The sequence below is a fragment of the Theropithecus gelada genome, chromosome 14, assembly GCF_003255815.1.
Source record: "Theropithecus gelada isolate Dixy chromosome 14, Tgel_1.0, whole genome shotgun sequence".
NCBI classification, from domain to species: Eukaryota; Metazoa; Chordata; class Mammalia; order Primates; family Cercopithecidae; genus Theropithecus; species Theropithecus gelada.
In genome coordinates, this window is record NC_037682.1 from 51175164 (window position 1) to 51196380 (window position 21217).

The 21217-nt window shown below is 36.9% G+C and overlaps 1 protein-coding gene across 5 annotated transcripts in view; it reads left to right on the top strand.

Moving 5' to 3' along the window:
* The window catches only part of RRAS2 (RAS related 2), an 80741-nt gene extending 61139 nt beyond the window's left edge, over positions 1 to 19602 (top strand). For all 5 annotated transcript variants that reach the window (XM_025357938.1, XM_025357941.1, XM_025357942.1 and 2 more), the window contains exons 2-6: positions 2601 to 2688; positions 3597 to 3699; positions 3884 to 3992; positions 15810 to 15928; positions 18099 to 19602. In XM_025357938.1, the coding sequence (XP_025213723.1) occupies positions 2601 to 2688; positions 3597 to 3699; positions 3884 to 3992; positions 15810 to 15928; positions 18099 to 18186 (507 nt within the window). In that variant the 3' untranslated portion in view covers positions 18187 to 19602. The remainder of the gene's footprint in view (positions 1 to 2600; positions 2689 to 3596; positions 3700 to 3883; positions 3993 to 15809; positions 15929 to 18098) is intronic.
* The last annotated feature ends 1615 nt before the right edge of the window (positions 19603 to 21217 follow it).

Here is a 21217-nt window from a genome sequence, read left to right on the forward strand (position 1 = left end):
CTGGACTTCAAAGTTGTAACAGTCTTTTATACAACAATCAAACCAAGAATCTTTTGTACATGCTTATATCTTAATTTAATCTCACAATGCCAAGAACTGTCACATTTAAAGAATTCTAGTTACTGTGCATGGCTTAGATATTTGTAAAAAATGTATTTAACATTTGTTTATTATATTTTAGGCCAAATTGGTAGGGACAGTGTAGCACTTTTAGGCATCAACTGGGAATAGTCAGTGAAATTCAGGTTTTACAAGATATAAAAGCATGGCATATGGGGAAACATGTTTCAAGAAACGAATCTTAAAAAGTACAGAGCATGCTTTATCCAATTTGCTTGTGAAAGACTGCTGATTCCTGTTGTTTAGAATAGTGGATATAGAGAATATTGTTGCCAGTAAAATTTGTTTACTTTTTGAAGTGGCATGGGTGCCAAAAAGTAAGATCATGATTGTTTTGATACCTGCTTATTTATTTATTTTTTTAGGCTAGTTAAGTGAATTGATACTTATTTTTAAATGGTGATGGAGTAGTGGAGGAGATGGCTTCCTACTAAAAGTTACTGCTATTGGTAAACATTTCTTTTACAAATTTTGTTCAGTAAAGCATGCATTTAAGTGAAATATCAAAAAAGAAATAGGATTATTGATATTCTGTAATCACAGAATATAGGAATTCTGTGATTAAACATTTTAATTTTAACTTAAAAAAATTTTTAAGAGGGTGTTATTCTGTCTCCCAGGCTAGAGTGTAGTGTGACATGAGCATACCTCACTGCAACCTCGAACTCCTAGCCTCAAGCAATTCTTCTGTCTCAGCCTCCAGAGTAACTAGGACTACAGGTGTACACCACCACATCTGGCTAAGTCTTACATTTTTTTTAGAGATGCGGTCTCACCTTGTTGCCCAGGCTAGTCTGGAACTCCTGGGCTCAAGTGATTTTCACAAAGTGTTAGGATTACAGGCATGAGCCACCATGCCTGGCTTTAAAGTTATTCTTAAGACTTAAATAAAATGTGGAAAGTGTCCTTCAAAAAAAGTATATAAAGTCATGGTATCAGGCAGATTAGTATATCTCCTCCCCAAACCAGGGGGTTCTTTTCTCTCCTGTTCCGAGTGCTTATTTCTGAGTAGCTCTCTGGTGTTTGCGTAGGTCACCACAACTGTTGGGTCGCAAGAGCCAGGAACCCTTGCCTGAAGAAGGCTAAACACCCTTGGTGCTGGTTCCTAGCATTAAGCTGTCTCCTTCCAAATCATTCCTTCAGATTTTGTAATGAGCCAGTGGGAAAAATGGGCTTTGAGGAAGTCTGTCCAAAGTAGATCAAAGGAGATACTTAGAACAAAAGGAGGATAATGTTGGTGTCCTAGTTAGTGCCCTTCTGTAAAAAGAGGGAAAGGTACTTTCTCAGATTATTGTTGTTTTCTTTTTTAAACCTTTTTCTTTTTTGGAAACAGGGTCTCATCCTGTCACCAAGGCTAGAGTGCAGAGTGATATGATCATGGCTCACTGTAGCCTTGACCTTCTGGGCTCAGGTGATCCTTTCACCTCAGCCTCCTGAGTAGCTGACTTTTTAAAACCCTTTTAAAGAAGACTGGTATGTAGGCTGAGATTCTTCCCTTCTTACTTGGATACTTTGTCCGCCCCTTTTTTTTTTCAATAGTTGGGAGGGTTTGCTCAAAGAAGAGAGGAATAGAATATAAGATTTTAAAAAAAGCAAAAAAAGGTGTCACTGAAAGAATAAGTTTGAGGTTCCTACAGATGAAAAAATTTCAAAATGATATTTTCTTATAGTACATAAGAGTTGAAAGAGGAATAAGACAAAGTGTGAGAAAAGAAAGGTATAAGACGAAATGTTCCAGGCTTCTTTGTGTTGTCTCCATTTCTTTCCAGCTACTTGTCTTCTTAGGACTGATGATTATAATCAGGTTGCTAATTCAAATAGGTCTGAATTATAACTTACTGTGTTTTCTAATTTTTCTAGAGTTTGAGGTCTAGATTCTTAACCTTAAATAATTACAAAAAAAGTTGTAGATCTTTTGCAATCTTGCATATTTCAGATATGAACATTTAGAGATACCTAGTACCTTTTCTTCACGTGAAAGTGCTCATAAGAACATTTGGTGGGGAATTGACATATAGGGTGAACTCTAGTACCTTGAAAATGTTTTGATTAGTTCTGGGTAAGTGGAATTTGTTAAGCAAAGTAACATTGGTAGGCAGGTAATCATAAATGTTATTTTTTATTCTATTTATTTTATTTGTTTTTATTTTTGAGACAGGGTCTTATCCTGTCTCCCAGGCTGGAATACAGTGGCACAGTCATGGTTCATTGCAGCCCCTACCACCTGGGCTCAAGTGATCCTCCCATATCAGCCTCCCAAGTAGCAGAGAACACAGGGACACACCACATCAGCTAATGTTTTAATTTTTTTTATTTTTATTTTTTTTAGAGATAGAGTCTTGCTGTGTTGCCCAGGCTGGTCTCAAACTCCTGGCCTCAAGTGATCCTCCTCCCTCAGCCTCCCAAAGCACTAGATTTACAGGTGTGAGATACCATGCCTGGCCATAAATTTTAAAATAAGGTTTTTTCTTTTCTTGCAGTCCTATTTTGTAACAGATTATGATCCAACCATTGAAGATTCTTACACAAAGCAGTGTGTGATAGATGACAGAGCAGCCCGGCTAGATAGTAAGTAAACTTCCTTTTTTTGATAATTTGCATATCATATATTTTAAAAAAGTAAGCTCTGATGTTTTGCTATGTTAAATATATTTGAAATATTAGATGATCTGGAATATTAGCCCATGTCATTTGTAAGTTTTGATTGAAGAGTCCGCAAAATGGGTAATTTAAATATTCTTCAGTAAATGAAAAGTAAAACAATATTTGTGCTGATCTTGTTCTAGTGAAACTAGTCTCATTACAGTTTGTTGAAGTTGATTTTATTGAGGCAACTGGAAAAAACCTGCCAGGTCTCAACTCTTCCTACCTTTTGGCAAAGGTTAAAATGGATGAAGTGAATATAGAAAAGGTTTGATATTTGTTACTTAGAATTTATAGCACAGAGGCTTTAACAAATACTGTTTGTGTCTAAACATCCCACCTCTCCACAAGGGAAGCCCTATTCTTCTAATATGTGTGATTCTTTTATTTGCAGAGATCAAAAATTACATTAGCACCTGCACTAAGTATGGTATTGGGGGTTGGTGGTTATAACTCAGATTTCTTTATTGAATTTACACGTATCTTTTTCAGTTTTTTCCATGGAGGGGATAAAACATTCAAGTGATTTTAGAGGCTACTTGACTCTATCTGATTAAATGTATTTGATATTTTTAAACTTCTAGTTAGTATGCTAATATATTCTAACCACAAAGTCAACCAGTACTGATGAAGATAAACTCTGTAACTGTCTGCCATTAGAATATATTTGTCTTTAGTATTAAGAATAAAGTACTAAGAAAGGAATGCCATTTCTATATTATACCAAGTATGAGGCTCTCTAGAGGACCCATATTAATTGGTCTTGCCCTTGTGGGGAAGCAGTTTATAAAATGAAAGCACAAGTATAATTACATTTGTTGTTTTTTCTGTAGTTTTGGATACAGCAGGACAAGAAGAGTTTGGAGCCATGAGAGAACAGTATATGAGGACTGGCGAGGGCTTCCTGTTGGTCTTTTCAGTCACAGATAGAGGCAGGTTTGTACCATACTAGAATGTAGATCCACTGTTTTTGTCAAGATCACTAGACTTTATTGAATTTGGACTTTTTGTTTTTATAGAAAAAGGAAAAATAAAGTACTAAATGGGGCATGAGACTTGCTGAATTCTGATACTTGACCAAATTGATTAATTTGTTTTTGATTTTTTTTTTTTTTTTAAGTTTTGAAGAAATCTATAAGTTTCAAAGACAGATTCTCAGAGTAAAGGATCGTGATGAGTTCCCAATGATTTTAATTGGTAATAAAGCAGATCTGGATCATCAAAGACAGGTGAGAAGGAATTTCACTGTTGGGAAACCAATTGTTTGTAATCATGTAAGTGAACTGATAGATTTAAGGAAATAATTGAAAGTCTGGTAAAAAAAAAAAAAAAAAAAATACTGTGCTCCATGCCACTTAAGTGTTTATAGCTGAGTCTGGCACACTGTATTTACAGAAGTCACAGCGGGTAAAAAAAATAGAAAGGATGTAGATTTGGGGAAATTAAAATTTCTTATTTTCAAATAGTTTTTCATAAAATTTTGTAAGACTTTATAAGCCTACAAATGTTTGAACTAGCTTCATTCACATGTAATAATTTCTTGGATTACATCCAAAACTCTAACTTAGTTGAATAATTTCAAAGTTACCACTAAAGGCCTAAGTTATTCAGTGTTAATACTAAATTAACTTCATGTAGAGAATGGCTTTCATTTACATTACAATATTTGGATTTTTTCTAAGTCACTTTAATGACTGAATTTTCTATTAATTCTTTACATTGGCTAGCTCTAATACTTTGGTAACATTTAATAAAATAATATTTTTAGTATTTAGTTTGCAGGCTAATTTATTCTCACTTGTTTCTTTACCCACTTACTGAAATTTTATTAGTTAAAACAATGTTTTGGTGACATTGTACATTCACATTTTTTGTGGAGGAGGGGAACAAGGTCAGTTGTATATTAATGTAGGCTGTTCATTTGTATTAGTCCGTTCTCATGCTGCCAAAAGGACATACCCAAGACTGGGTAATTTATAAAGGAAAAGAGGTTTAATGGATTCGCAGTTTCATATCTCTGGGGAGACTTCACAATCATGGCGGAAGGCAAAGGAGGAGCCAAGGCGGCAGGCAAGAGTGTGTGTGCAGGGAAACCGCCCTTTTTAAAACCATCAGATCTTGTGAGACTTATTCACTACCACGAGAACAGGATGGGCGAAACTACCGATGATTCAATTATCTCCACCTGGTCCCTCCCACGACACGTGGGGATTATGGGAACTACAGTTAAAGATGAGATTTGGATGGGGACACAGCCAAACAATATCAATGTTTTTTATATATATATATATATATATATATAACATTTATATATATATATAAACATATATATATGTTTTAAGGTCTTTCGTCTCTATCCCACATCTGAACTGTATTTTTTAAATTGTTTCTTTTGCTGGTATTTAAGTATTCTTGTTTTTATATTATGTTGTATTTACAGATTCTTAGGATTTTGTTGGAAAAGTGCAAACATCAGGAAAAATTGGTTGATAAACAGCTTTGAGGGCAGCCTTCTATTTTGTAACTGTCTGATTTTAGCTGTGTACATAAAATTTTATTGGCATACCAGATTTCAAACACTGACTTAAGGGAAAATGATATATTATCCTAATGCTAAGATTTGGAAATGTTCACTGATGAAACTTGGTATAGAATAAATTTTCCTGCTAGGTCTTGTGCAAATCTGAGTTATAAAGTTAGAGTGAAAACATTTCTTCTTCATTTCAAATGAATATAAACCTTTTGAAATAATTAAGAATATGGCATTGCTTGCATTATAAACCTAGCATAGACAGTTCATCTATTTTTTTTAGATTTAATTTTGGTTTTTTTTAGACCATTTCTTTGAGGTTTCTAAACCTGATTATATTTATTGATGTTGCCCAGTGGACCCTGCCTGTGGCTCTTCTCAGTTCTTTCTAGTACTAGAAACTCTATATGTCATTGCATCTGGGAAATAATGGCAAAGTAGATATGCTTTGAAGGAGTTCTTTTCCCTATCTCTCGCTGACTTCTGCCTCACCCCTATATGCTTCCTGCCCTGAATATAGAAATAGAATCTTTCTCAAACCTTCTCATGGTGGTAGCTCCAGTAAAGGGATAGGTAGGAGACCTAGGATAGGTGGAGATCTCCTGTAGGGTAGGCAGTGGCAGATTAGGGAGGGAAGGAGGGTGTATACCCACTAGAACCCAAAGAAGCTCTGCCATTATCAGCTGGGTCTATATGAGTTATTTTTAAGTTGTCTATATACCAGATTGAGGATCCCTAGCCCAAAAATCTGAAATCTGAAATGCTCCAAAATCTGAAACTTTTTGAGAGCCAACATGATTCCGCAAGTGGAAAATTTCACACCTGACCTCATGTGATGTCACAGTCAAAACACAGTCAAAACTTTGTTTCATGCACAAAATTACTTAAAATATTGTATAAAATTATCTTCAGGCTATGTGTATAAAGTATATATGAAAAGTAAATGAATTTTGTGTTTAGACTTGGGTCCCATCCCCAAGAAACATCATTATGTATATGCAAATACTGTATTCTAAAATCAAAATATTCCAAAATCCCAAACACTTCTGGTCCCATGCATTTTAGATAAGGGATATTCAACCTGTATTGGAGATTGCCAGAATGTGGTATGCAATTCCCATCTGTCTGCAGACAGTCAACATATTGTGGCACTGGCTTTGTTTGTATGTCATTGGATTATAATTTTTTTCATGGAATTTTTTTTACTTTTTGTAAAAGTAATAGATTCTCAGAGTAAAAAAGTGGGAGAACATACAGGAAATGATTTCCTTATTTCGGTCACCCTAAAGATACGTAGTGTTAGCTTTTGGAGTAAGTTATTTTGTATTTTGTATTTATTTTTCAATCTAAACCATATAAATAGACATAAATTATGCATATCCTGAAAAGCTTAGATGTATATATATCCAAGGGAGAAAAGCAAGTGCCTAAAATCCAATTGCTTAGTTTTCTGCTCATTTATATGGCGTCTACTCTCTGAAGGATAGACACAAAGAAAAGTTTTATTCTTCCTTATGCTTTTTTTTTCCTTTGCACCTGTACTCAGGCATGTTGACTACTCTCAGTTTAATGTCATGACCACTGATCTTTATGGGCCTTTAGTGCTGACTGGAAATCCTACATTTCCCTAGTCCACTTATTTCCCATTTGTTTGGATAATTTTTACATACTTTCTCATTTTCTTCAACCTGTAACACTTTCTTCTCTTTCCTCACTCTTGGCTGATAATGCGTATGTTTTCCTGTTTCTGTGAGAAATTTGTATATGTCCTTACCTCCATATCTACTAACCTGAGTGCTCAGGTACCCCATGAGGTTCACTTCCCTCCACTTACATAGATAAACTGTTCATCTGTCTATGAACAACTTCTCCACCAGACACTGGATCCTGTTCCTTCTCACCAGCTCATGGACTTTACCCCAGCAGTTGTTCTATTTTAGATGAACATTCCTACATGATCATTCCCATCAGCATACAACATGCTACAATGTCTTTTATCTTTAAAACAAAAAGACTACAGCACAAACTTTTAATCTCACATTCCCCTCTGAGTATGTTTTTTCTGCCCCTCTTTAATAGCAAAACTCCTAAAACTTCAACTTTCTCTACTTTTTCTCCTGCCGTTCTTGATTGTACTGACATCAGGGATTCAGTGCCACTGTCAGTATCACTAATTGGGCAAATGTCAGTGACGTTTGACATGGTTGATCACTTCCTCCTTTTTGAAGCACTTTACTTAGCTCTGAGATAGTATTTCCTGCTCCTCCAGCCTCCCCAGTGTCCTTTGTTGGTACTACTTTGTCTCTAAAGTGTCTTGGGCTCTGAATGTGCAAAGGCAAACATACCTTATCTCCTACCCTTGAGGGGCATGCTGTTGAAATTGAGATGCTATAGTGAGAGGTTTTTACCTTTTTTTTTTTTTTTTTTCCCTGAAACAGGTCTTGCTCTGTCGCCCAGGCACAATCTCGGCTCACTGCAACCTCCACCTCCCGAATTCAAGCGATTCTCCTGCCTCAGCCTCCTGAGTAGCTGGGCTTACAGGCATGGGCCACCATGCCCAGCTAATTTTTTATATTTTTAGTAGAGATGGGGTTTCACCATATTGGCCAGGCTGGTCTCAAACTCCTGATCTTGTGATCCGCCGCCTTGGCCTCCCAAAGTGATGGGATTACAGGCGTGAGCCACTGCGCCCGGCCGGTTTTTACCTTTTTAAAGTCTCTTCACAATTAAAGGTGTTGGTCTATGTCTTGACACACTTACGTGTTCTACCAAGTCAACTTGGACAGGCCACAGGGACGCTGTAAAAGCTTCTTTCCCCCTGTTCAGAGATGTTTAGTTTTTTGTCATATCTAGGTTCTTAGTAACCTGTCTGGCTTGCTCTCTGTTGCCAACGCAGCTTGTTTTCTTATACCTTTGTCTTAGACATGATCCTTTGTAGTTTCTTTACCTTCTAGCGTATTTTCTTGTAGAAAATAAATGCCAGTTCTCCTTGTTCTTTGAATTTGTGGGTCAGTACTGGCCATTTCTACCACTGGCTCCTGAGATTCTGAACCCCACCAGGGAGGGGAGATCATCCAGAAGAGGCTTTGCTTGCTTCCTTGTGGCCTCTGTATCTGTGGACTGGGTTGCTTCTTTCATCCTTCTATCCATTCATCCAGTATTTATTGAACACCTTTTCTAGGCAGTGGTGATGAAGCAGTAGACAGAATAGTCACTGAGGTTTACGTGAAATAAAAAGAGATCTGTAGAATTTGTATGGTTTTTTAGTGTTAACAGCCATCTGGTCCCTTAAGATATGCCAGTCATTTTGTTTATTCTGCTAAAGGTGTAGGAAGAAAACATAGGTAAATGATTTGCTTACCTTTGCTGAAATATGAAAGTAGGTAAATGTAGCAACACTTGAACCTGAAATTTAATACCACAGTATTTTGGCTTAGACAGTGGAATTTCATGATATATCTGATTTCAAGTTCCTTGTCCTCAACTCAACCCTGTCTAGAGATCAACTGTTTTTGCTTTTTTGTCTTTACCATCTTTCTCCTGGTTTACCTTGGTTGTTCCCTCTTTTTCCCCTGCTTTTTAGTTGCTTAATTATTAATCGTAACTGTTAATTTGAGAAAATAACTCATTATACTTAAAATGATAGCTAAATATATCAATCCAGACTCCCATCTGTCAGTACTTTTGACCACACTGTGCCCCCTACAGCCTCCTAGGAAAAAGAACCCCTCCTTCTCAAATAATAGAGGGTCTTAACCACATATGGCCTTATCTGTGCCTTACATGCATCTAGAAGGGCAAATTTAGATGGTGAATGTAGGTGTAGGTACTATGAGGGCTTCTCGGTTTTGACAGGTCAATTTTGTTCAGGCTTTATTGTTAGCATATAGAACAGAGATATGCACTAAATAAATATTTGTTGAGTAGATGAATCTGGGTGCCAGTGAGTTAAGACGTGATATTAATATGATGATTCTTTTTACATAATAAATATTTGTGAAAACAAGTTTTGCTTCTGTAAACTTCATTAACTTGACATAACTCTGAGTGCTGCAAATGTAGTTTATTCAGTTTGGAAATATGTAGTACTAGATGAGCTCATACATATTATTGTGAACTGCTGCTGATACTTAATTGTGTTTTTGAACTGAGTCTTACTGGAAGCTCCCAAATGTAGTTCTGTGAATTTGTTGCATCAGATTTGCACTGGTTATTTAAAACAAAACATGTCTGGAAAGTGCTTAAATCTACCAAATCAGAATATCCAGGAGATGAGGCTTAATATTTGGTGTCTTTGTGAAATTATCTGAGTCGAGGAACCTCTAGGAAATACTTACTTGTGTAGCTTTCTTCAGTTTTCTTTTGATTTCTAAATTCCAGTGCTATGGCTCCTTTTTATCTTTTATTGTTTGCTTTGGTGATGGCAATGCTATTTCTATTTAGTCAAAAGTATGCGGAGTCAGTGAGCTCACAAGCATGTGGTTAGAGATTTCTTCACCAGAAATGTGTGTGTGAATTTGCTGGCTTTGTTTCCTGGAAGACAGTGATGTGAAACCATGCTTTAAAAACAAATAAATCGCTGCACGTGGTGACACACACCTGTGATCGCAGCACTTTGGGAGGCCAAGGCAGGCAGATCCCTTGAGCCCAGAAGTTCAAGACCAGCCTGGGCAACATGGCAGAACCCTGTCTCTACTAAAAGTAATAAAAAAAAAAAAGGCATGTGCTTGTAGTCCCAACTACTCAAGAGACTGAGGTTGGAAGGTCACATGAGCCTGGGAGGTTGAGGCTTCAGTGAGCTGTGACCATGCCATTGCACTCCAACCTGGGTGACAGAGTGAGACCCTGTCTCAAAACAAAACCAAATAAAACAAAAACAAGTGAAGCACATAACCCTAGCAGGGTTGAATTACATTATGCATGATGGGTAGGACAAGGTATCTTTTTGAGCCAGAAAAACTAGTGGAAAAATTCTAAGTACATATATTTCCTTCCCCCAATCATATTTACCCCAATAAAGTAAGTAATTTATTGAGATTTCTTTTTCTTTATATATATATATATATATATATTTTTTTTTTAACTTAAGAATGTACCTATTTGATTAGTCGTACACCATTTACTTAACGTGTTTATTTATTTAGCTGCTAAGCACACTTCTAAGTTTTGGATGTACAAAGAGAAGCCTGTCTTAACTTCCTAGCCTCAGAGGACATGATGACGTGGTGAAAGAACAAGAAAACCAAACGAAAAATGTTACTGTGGTGTTGTTAGAGACTTGTCAGTGATAACCAGAGGGTATGATGGGAGCTCTGAGAAGGTGCTTCCAAAAGAGTACCAACACTTAGGGGCAAGTTTCATTGCTCAGGTCTTGAAAGGTTAGTGAGGAAGAATTTGAGAGTGTAGAGTTGAGAGAGAAGGGATGACATCTGGGAAGATGGAACAGAATTTGTGGCAGCATAGGGGTATTTTATAGGAAGGAATTTCCCATGTCAAATTTTCCTAAAATAGAAATTGTCCTGTCTAAAATTGGTGCGTCTGTGAAGCTTTCTCTGTTTACGCGGCTTCCTTCCTTATTGTTAATTGTTCGGGTAACTTGATCAGTTTATATTTCAAATGCATAGGCCTTGTGGTACATACGTTATTTTGAAGAGAGACAAGGTAAATTTAAAAGTTAGATAAACTTAGATATACCAGTGCTATGTAGAACCTACGTGTTATCCTGTTGGAATGCAACAGGGCACAAATTGTTATGAAGTGTTGGATATCTGTATATTGGTGTAATAAACTAATGATACTGTATTTAGGCTGCTAAATTTTTGGAATAGAATATTAAACTGGGAGAACAAACTACCTAAAAAGTTTAGAAGGAACAATACCTTGAGCTCAACAGGGTCAGGAATAATTCATACTCTAACCAGTCAAAGTAGAAAACCTTATATTTCTTGGAGTATTGGATAGTATAACTCAGAAGGGTTTTGTCCCAGTAATGGGGCAAAATTAGCCAAACTAAATGCCTTTCTGGTACCCTATAACAAAACCTAGAGCATGACCTGAAAGGATAACATGTTTCCAAATACCTACATCCTGGAAGAAAGCTCAGGTATGTGTTTAGGAATACAAAATATCTCATACCCAGTAGGTAAAATTTCCAGCATTCTACTCAGAAATTCCCGGGCATATAAAGAAGCAAGAAAAATATGACACACAATTAGAAAACAAATAATTAATAGAAACAGATCCAGAAATGACAAAGATAATAGAATTAGTGGACAGAGACATTAAAACAGTTATTTTGACTGTTTTTTATACAATCAAGAAGCTAGAGAAAACATGTTAGAGACATGAAAGATGTAAAAAGATCCAAATTAAACTTTCAGAAGTAAAACTATTATGTCTGACATGAAAAATGCACTGGATGGGATTAACAGCAGAAGTAATTGATGAAAATTTCCACATTTGATGAAAAATATAGACACACATCCAAGAAGCTTAACAAACCCAGAGCATAAGAAATGTGAGGAAAATCATAAGATATATTATAATGAAATTGCTTGAAATCAGTGATAAAGAAAAAAATCTGAACCATAGCCAGACAGAGGGGGAAAAGAGCACATTACATATGGAAGAACAAATAGAAGGATGGCAGGAGTCAATCATTGTATCTCATTGGAAACAGTGAAGCCAGAAGATAGTGGTGCAGAATCTTTTAAGTACTGATAGCAAAAACTGTCAACTAGAATTCAATACCCACCAAAAATTTATTTCAGAAATGAAGATGAAATAAAGACTTTTCCCAGACATATAAAAAGCGGGATAATTCATCATCAGCAGACCTGCATTACAAGAAATGTGAAAAGATGTCTTTAGGCAGAAGGGAAATGATACCAAATGGAAATCTGAATATGAATCTGCAAATGAATACAGAGTACCAGAGATGGTAATTATGTGGATAAATGTAAATTACTCTTACCATAACTGAGTATTTAAAGCAAAAATAATAAACACATTGTGAGGTAAAAGTTAATAACAAAAAAGAACAGGAGGGAGAAACATTGTTGTTAACTAGTTTGTTTTTTTCTTGAGAGACAAGTTCTCACTGTTTCCCAGACTGGCCTTGAACTCTTGAGCTCAAGTGATCCTCTGCCTCAGCCACCCAAGTAGCTGGGACTTTAGGCACACACCACTGCACCTGGCTTTGTTGTAAGGTTCTTAAACCATACTTGAATTGGTATAGGATCATTTGAATTAGACTGTCATGAATTAAAAATGTATACCATAAATTCTAAAACAGCCACTGAAATAACAGATAGTTAATTAACCAACAAAGGAGATAAAATGTAATCATAAAAACAACTGAGCTAACGCGAAAGAAGGTAGAGAAAGAAGACAACTAGAACAAAGAATAGATGATATGGATAGGAAACTAATAGCAAGATGACGCAACAATATCCGTGAGCACATTAAATGTAAATTGTGCAACTGTCTCAGTTAAAAGGCAGATGTGTTAGATTGAATAAAAAAACAGGATGCTACAGGAAATCTACTTTAAATACGAAGACACAAAGGTTAAAGTAAAAGGATGGAGTAAGGTATTTATATAGCTACTTTAGTTATCTTCATGATTGCCTGACTAGCAATCATGAAGATAAAAAGTAGCTATATAAATATCAAAGATTTCAGAGCCAAGACTTTACTAGGAATAAAGAAGAGTGTTTCATAATGATAAAGAGGACATAACAGTCCCAAACATTCGTGATCTAATAGCTTTAATAATCTTGAAGCAAGATGTTGAGAACTACAAGGAGAAATGGACAAATTCACACTTAAAGTCAGAGACTTCAATACCCCTCTCAACTGATAGGAAGGTAGAAAGAAAATCAATAAGGATACAGTTGACTTCAGCAGCAATATCAAACAGCATATCCTAATTGACAGTAAGTGTACACTTTATCCAACAACAGTAGAATGCACCTTATTTTGAAATAAGAATGGATCATAAAGCCTCAATAAATTTAAAAGGATTTTAGTCAGACAGTGTGTAGTTCCTGACCACAGTAGAATTCACTTGGAAATTCATAACAGGTATCTAGGAAATCTCCAAATATTGGGAAATTAACATATTCCAACTAACCCTTGGGTCAAAGAAAAAAATGAAAGGGGAAATTACAGAGTATTATGAACTGAGTGAAAATTAGAACACAAAATCAAAATTTGTGGCATGCTACTAAAGAAGTATATATAGAGAAATTTGTAGCACTAAATATTTGTATTAGAACAAAGGTCTGAGTGACCTTTAGGTTCGTTCTTAAGAAATTAGAAGAAAGAGAAAATTAAAACCCATAGTAAGTAGAAGGGAAATAATAAGAGAATGAAAACCAATGAAATGGAAAATAGTAAAACCATAAAGGAAAGAAAAACTGGCGGAGTGTGGTGGCTATTCCTGTAATGCCAACTTTGGGAGGCTGAGGCGGGAGGATTGCTTGAGCCCAGAAGAGCAGTTCAAGACCATCCTGGGTAACGTAGTGAGACCCCACCTCTACCAAAAAAACCAAATAAATAAAAACCCCAAACTGGCTTTTTGGAAGATCAATCAAATTGACAAGATTCTTGCCAGAATGATCAGATAAAAAAGAGAAAAGACACAATATCAGGAATGAGAGCAGTATCTTCACTTTAGATCCTTCAGATGTTTGAAAGATAATACTGTAAACAACTTTATGCCAATAAATTCAAGTTAAATGAAATGGACATATTACTTGTTCTGAAACAAAGTGTTCCAGAACATTGAAGAGGAGAGAAAATTCTTTCCAACTTACGTGAAGCCAGCATAGCACTCAGAAACCCAAACCAGAGGAAAACATAAGAAATCCACAGTCCAGTCTCTCTCATGAACACAGATACAAAGATTCTTAATAAAATATTAAATAGAATTTAACAATATATAAAAAAGGCAATATATCACTCAAGGGAGAGGTTATTCCTGGAATGGGTTGTTGGTTTGATATTTGAAAGTGAGTCAATATAATTAATCATATTAGCAGACTGAAAAGGAGAAATCATATAATTATCTCAGTAGATGGAGGAAAAAACATTTGGCAAATCCACCATCCATTCCTGATGAACACCTTATACAAAGGGAGTAGTGGAGAACTTTGTTAACCTGAGAAAGGACATCTACAAAAAAATTCTATAACTGACAGCATACTTAATGGTGAAAAACTAGCTTTGTTTCTAAGATCCAAAATAGGTCAAGAGTATTCCCCTCACCACTTATGTCATTGTACTGGAGGTTCTAGGTAGTGCACTAATGCTGGAAAAGGAAATAGAAGATACCCACATCAAAACGCAAGAAATAAAACTGTCTTTATTAGCAAATGACATGGTTATCTAGAAAGGCCTGTGGGATTTACAAAAGAACTCCTAGATAAATGAGTTCAGAATGCTTCCAGAGTATGAGATATACAAAAATTATGATCCTATTTTTGTAGTGTAAAAATTATGCCTCATTGAAAAATGACCAAAAGAACATGGTTCTCTGTGGTTGATAGGTTCCTAAATTTTCTTTGATTTTTTTTCCCCCCAATTTGGTTTTTCTAATTTTTTCATCAAGTGTTTAGTTTTGTGATAATAACAGCAATAAAGGGTATTGTTTTCAGAAATATAATTTTAAGCCCCACTATATAAATGTAAATATAATAGAATTTAATAATTTTTGGTAAACGTCACTATTCAAATCCTTACGTTTAAAACATGTGGGAACTTACATTCATTTATGTTTTCTTATTCTGACCTGCCATTTTATACATCAATCAGCTAATGCCACCTTTCCTTGATCTCCAAAATTTAAGGCATTGTGAGGGCCTGTAATTGCATTCATAATTCATTTCTCCCCACGTACTGATGAGTGTCACCTGTGTACCAGGTACTGGGGAATGCAAATGATGAGAAGACCTTATGGCCTCTGAAGCTTACACTTTTCACCGTCCTCACCTCTTGCCATTTTCTCTCTTTGCTTACTGTATTCCAGCTATATGACACTTCTGTTAGTTCTTGGAAAGCCCATTCACTCTCATGCCTCACACATTCAGTTTTCTCTGTCAGGGATACTTCTTCACACCCCCACCCTCCACCCCTCAAATCCATACTCTGTTATCTTCTTGGCTTAAATGTCACTTCCTCAGGGAAACTTTCCCTGATCCCCTGACAGAGTTGTATACTTTAATAGCACCTTACACTTGCCATTCCCAGAATGTATTACTGTTGTATTTAATACTTTTTGTGTCATCTCTAGTTGGAAATATTGTTGTAGGCTAGTATTTCCATCACAGGTATATTCTGCATTGTTCTGCAGAGGTGGGCTTTAGTTTATCTTGAGCTGTTAAGTCTGTTGGTTCATCTTATGATAAAACAACTTGGCCTCTGGCTGAATTATTAGCACAATCTGGGGCCACGATTAGATGGAGCAAATCCAGTTGTTAATAATGTACCATAAACATAACTGTTGGAATTTCAGGTAACACAGGAAGAAGGACAGCAGTTAGCACGGCAACTTAAGGTAACATACATGGAGGCATCAGCAAAAATTAGGATGAATGTAGATCAAGCTTTCCATGAACTTGTCCGGGTTATCAGGTAAGCAAAACACATTCTAGAAGCATGTTTTAATAAATTAATATTAAATGTTTTTAGCAAGAAAGGATATTTTATATAGAAGTGATTCTTTTTAGGGATTAATGCACATGGTGCATTAAAATTTTTAAGTACATATTCTAGGCACTTCTAGAACATAAAATCTAATTTAATTATGAAGTATAAAGTACACATAGGATTTTGAAAAGAATAAATGCTGCTTCCAAAGGGGGTGATAGTGTGAAGATAGTGATGACAGCAGCTAACTTTTGCATGGTAATCTCTGCCAGCTTCTGTGCTAAATGTTTTACATGTATTATTATATGTAATCCTCACCACAGCCCAATAAATTAAACACTGTTTTATCCTCACTTTCAGAGGAGAAAACAGGAGTACAGAGAAAGAAGTTAAATAGCTTGTTCAAAGTTTAGGTATTAAATGGCAGAACTGGGGCTTTAATTCAAAACTCTGATTCCAGAGCCAGTGCTCCCAACTCATCCCAGGCTGAGAGTAAGCCAGGTAGTAGAGATTCAATAATCCTGCAAGATGTGAAGTGAAGTATAATGTCCCACACAACAAATAATTTTTCTGTTAGATGCCGTAGGGTGCCTCGTTGGCTTAAAAAGTGTTAACGGGTTCCAAGAGGCTGAAGGTGTTGGGTGAAGTCTGATAGAATTGCTAGATATGTTTGTGGGTGAGAAAGATGAAGTTGCTTTAGTGAGTAGGATTTGATTTATTATTTTGGGTCTTGGTGCCTGGCCCCTGTTTCATACTTTGCTCTGTAGATCTGGGAATCTCTGCTAGTTAGACAGTTTGATAGGAATGTGAAGTGGGCTGCCTTTTTCTTTTTTTTTTTTTTAAGAGTGAGTTTCTCTCTGTCTCCCAGGCTGGAGTGCAGTGGTGTGATCTCAGCTCGTTACAACCTCCACCTCCTGGGTTCAAGCAGTTCTCTGCCTCAGCCTCCCGAGTAGCTGGGATTACAGGTGCCTGCCACCACACCCAGCTAATTTTTGTATTTTTGGTAGAGACAGAGTTTCACCATATTGGCCAGGCTGGTCTCGAACTCCTGACCCTCGTGTTCCACCCGCCTTGGCCTCCCAAAGTACTGGGATTACAGCGTGAGCCACCGTGCCTGGGCTTCATATTTATTTTGTATCTAAGGTAAATTGAGACCTGAGCGATGATCTTCTACTTATTAACTCCTTGCCCAGGCATTATCTTTCTGTGAAGGAAAAAAAAGTGAAGGTTATAGCTTTTTCTTTTTTAGTAGTTTGTTAAAAATCCCAGTCCCATTATTTTTTAATGGGTACAGAGTCTCAGTTTTATAAGATGAAAAAGAGATCTGGAGATGGATGGTGATGATGGTTGCACAACAACATGCATATACTTAATACTATCAAATTGTATACTTAAAAATGGTTAAGACGGAAAATTTTATGTTATATGTATTTTGCCCCCTTTTCCCATTCCAGTTCCATTTTAGTGTTAAGCAACTGATGGGGCAGTGCCTTCTTAAAATAATTGTGACTGCCTTTTTGAAATGTTGTCCTTGGTTTTGGTTCTTCGGCTGTCTCCTTATCCATCGGTAATTCAGGAATGAGGGGGGAAGTAAAGGAGGTTTTTTGTTTGTTTTGTTTTTAATGCCAGGAACTATTAGATATATTTTAATATCACAAGATCTTTAATCCTCACAACAGCTGTGAAAGGCAGGTTTCCATTATTCCCCTCTAAAAAACTGAGGCTCAGACTAGGTTAACTAACTTTGTCTAATACTGAATTTAATAAATGGCAGAACACAGATAAGACCTGCGTACCTCGTAAGGTTAATTTTATATTGCACTCTAATGATGAATCTTTATTCTTAAGTATACCTTAGAGTCATGGAATTTCAAATTGGGATGGGAACTTAAGAGATTACTGAATCTGGTATCTCATCTGATTCAGGACTCATCCATTAAAGCAACTTCACAGCTCTGCTTATGCTGGTGTTGACGCATTTGTGCCCTTTTTTGGTGGGGGTAGGAAAGAGAGAAATAATATGCTTTGTTCCCTCGTTGAAGTTTAACATTGAAAAGCATATGCCCTTAAAGTGAACTTGTGGAAAAAATAACCTGTGTTTGTAATAGTAGATTACCAAGAAGGCAATTATATTTTAGAATTTTTTATCTTACAGGAAATTTCAAGAGCAGGAATGTCCTCCTTCACCAGAACCAACACGGAAAGAAAAAGACAAGAAAGGCTGCCATTGTGTCATTTTCTAGAATCCCTTCAGTTTTAGCTACCAACTGCCAGGAAAAGCCCTCATCTCCTCCTCCTCTCCTCGGTTTACATCTTGTTGGTACCTTTCTAGCCTTAGACAAATGATCACCATGTTAGCCTTAGACCAAGAAGCTGGCTAGTTCTTTCTGTGAAGCTAATACAATGGTCATTTCCAGACAAATTTAAAGGAAACACTAAGGCTGCTTCAAAGATTATCTGATTCCTTTAAAATATATGTCTATAGACACAGACATGCTCTTTTTTTAAGTGCTTACATTTTAATAGAGATGAATCAGTTTTGGAATCTAAGCTGTTTGCCAAGCTGAAGCCACAGGTTGTGAAATTTTTAACTTTTGGAATCATACTGCCTACTGTTACTCTAAATAGAAATATAGGGATTTTTTTAATGTGAATTTTTGCCTATCTTTAAACATTTCATTGTCAGCCTTTGTTAATCTTAAATACACTGAATTGAATCTATAAAAGTGAACCATCTCAGACCTTTACTGATACTACAACTTTTGTTTTCTGGTGGCCAAAATACCAAAATGCTTATTGTATTTATGGATTAAAAACTGCTCATAAAAACCTGTGTTATTACTCCTACTCTTGAAGATGACAATATTCTACGTGGTCAAATATTTGGACTCATTCAGGACTTAGACATTTCAGTGTACTTGATTTTTTAATTTAACTCTTTTTCACAGCCATGCTAAGGGTAAAAATGAATAATTTCTGTTTGTCTTCCTTTTCGAGTATTTCTGGATAAGGGATTCAAAAAACTAAAACTGTTTTTGTTTGATGTAATATAAAATATGGAATTGATCTTTCCAGGGTCAGAGATGATTAATGTTTTTGCTATATACTTTTATACATTATTTTCTTATCAAACTAGTTAACAAGTATTTTTATATGTTTGTATGCAGATATGCTTTCGCAGCATACCTTGTGTATATGTAAAGATAAGTATTTAATTCTCACTGTTCACTTTTAACTGACAAAGAAAAACAAGTGGAAACTACAGAAACTGTGGTAGAACTTTTACTTGCTGGTCTGGTCTTGGTTGTACCCATCTTTGGCCAGTCACATATCTACTCAAGAAAACTTCCCAATAGAGTACAACAGGATGAGACTCTGAAATCAGTTTTAATATTCCCTGCTAGATATTGATTGTTATATGAAGTATTAAGTGTAAGCTTTTAATGGATAATTAGTATAACTGTGGATGGCATCTGATTTTGTTTTTAATTCTGTGGATTGTGTTTAAGCAATTCAATAGTATGTTCCTGATTTTGAGATGCTAAGTGGTATTGCACAGTTGTCACTTTATCAAGTGTGTACAACAGTCCCATGAAGTTTATAGAGCATACCCTTGTATAGCTTCAGGTGCTAGAATTAAAATTGATCTGTTATCACAAGATGATGCTTGATTACTCATTGTGTTAATTTAGTGGTTTCTTAAGGGAACAAGTGTTAGCGAAACTTACTTTAGTAGCTCTATGCCTTTTCTCCAGTGCCTTAGGGTTTGAATCTAAAAGTCAGCATTGGTCATTCAGCAGGTGGAGTGGATGTGAAACATTTGATGTTCTTTGACTTTTTGAATATTTACTTAAGTCCATGTTTCTTAAAACTTTTCTATGAAGTGTTCCTGATAGAGAAATCCAACTGTAGAGGAAGGTGAATACCTACACAGATACCCCTCTGAAGATGAAACTGAAAACAGCTAAAGCCACACACACATTTATTTGAAGACCAGTAAAAATAATATAATTGGCTGGGCATGGTGGTGCACACCTGTAATCCCAGCTGAGGCAGGTGGATCACCTGAGTTCAGGAGTTTGAGACCAGCCTGACCAACATGGTGAAATCCCATGTCTACTAAAAATACAAAAATTAGCCGGGCATGGTGGTGGGTGCTTGTAATTCCAGCTACTTGGGAGGCTGAGACAGGAGAATCGCTTGAATTCAGGAAGCGGAGTTTGCAGTGAGCCGAGATCGTGCCATTGCTCTCCAGCCTGGGTGACAGATTGAGACTCTGTCTCCAAAAAAAAAAAAAAAAAAAAAAAAAATTGTATAATTATACGCTGTACTTGATAGTATAATTATGTCGATATGGAATTATTTTCCAGGTCTTCTAGTACAATTACTGCCCAGGAAGATACCATGTTTATCCTGTGGCCTTTGTTACTGTAGCACTATCATGTATCCTCGGTAGTACTTTCAGTTGGCAAAGTTTGTTTTAGTTAACTTCAGATAACAAAAGATTGCTTACATAATATCCAGATTTAATGAGAAACCCATCTACTTTTATTATCTCACTTCACCTTTTTTCCTCTTTATGCTTTACTTTGGATTATTGTTATTATTTTTTTGAGACGGAGTCTCGCTCTGTCGCCCAGGCTGGAGTGCAGTGGCATGATCTTGTCTCACTGCAGCCTCTGCCTACTGGGTTCAAGCAGTTCTCTGCCTCAGCCTCCTGAGTAGCTGGGATTACAGGCACCTGCCACCACGTCTGGCTAATTTTTGTATTGTTAGTAGAGATGGGGTTTTACCATCTTGGCCAGGCTGGTCTTGAACTCCTGACCTTGTGATCCACCACCTTGGCCTCCCAAAGTGCTGAGATTACAGGTGTGAGCCACCGTGCCCGGCCAGATTATTTTTGTTACTACATCTTCAAGTCCCATCTCCCTCCCTCCCTGTCTGTCTGTCTCTCTCTCTCTCTCTCTCCCCCCCCCCCCTTCCCCTCCTCTTCCCTGCCTTCCTCTTCCCCTCCCCCTCCCCACTCCCCTGCCTTCCTCCTCCCCTCCCCCTCCCCACTCCCCTGCCTTCCTCCTCCCCTCCCCCTCCCCACTCCCCTGCCTTCCTCCTCCCCTCCCCCTCCCCACTCCCCTGCCTTCCTCCTCCCCTCCCCCTCCCCACTCCCCTGCCTTCCTCCTCCCCTCCCCCTCCCCACTCCCCTGCCTTCCTCCTCCCCTCCCCCTCCCCACTCCCCTGCCTTCCTCCTCCCCTCCCCCTCCCCACTCCCCTGCCTTC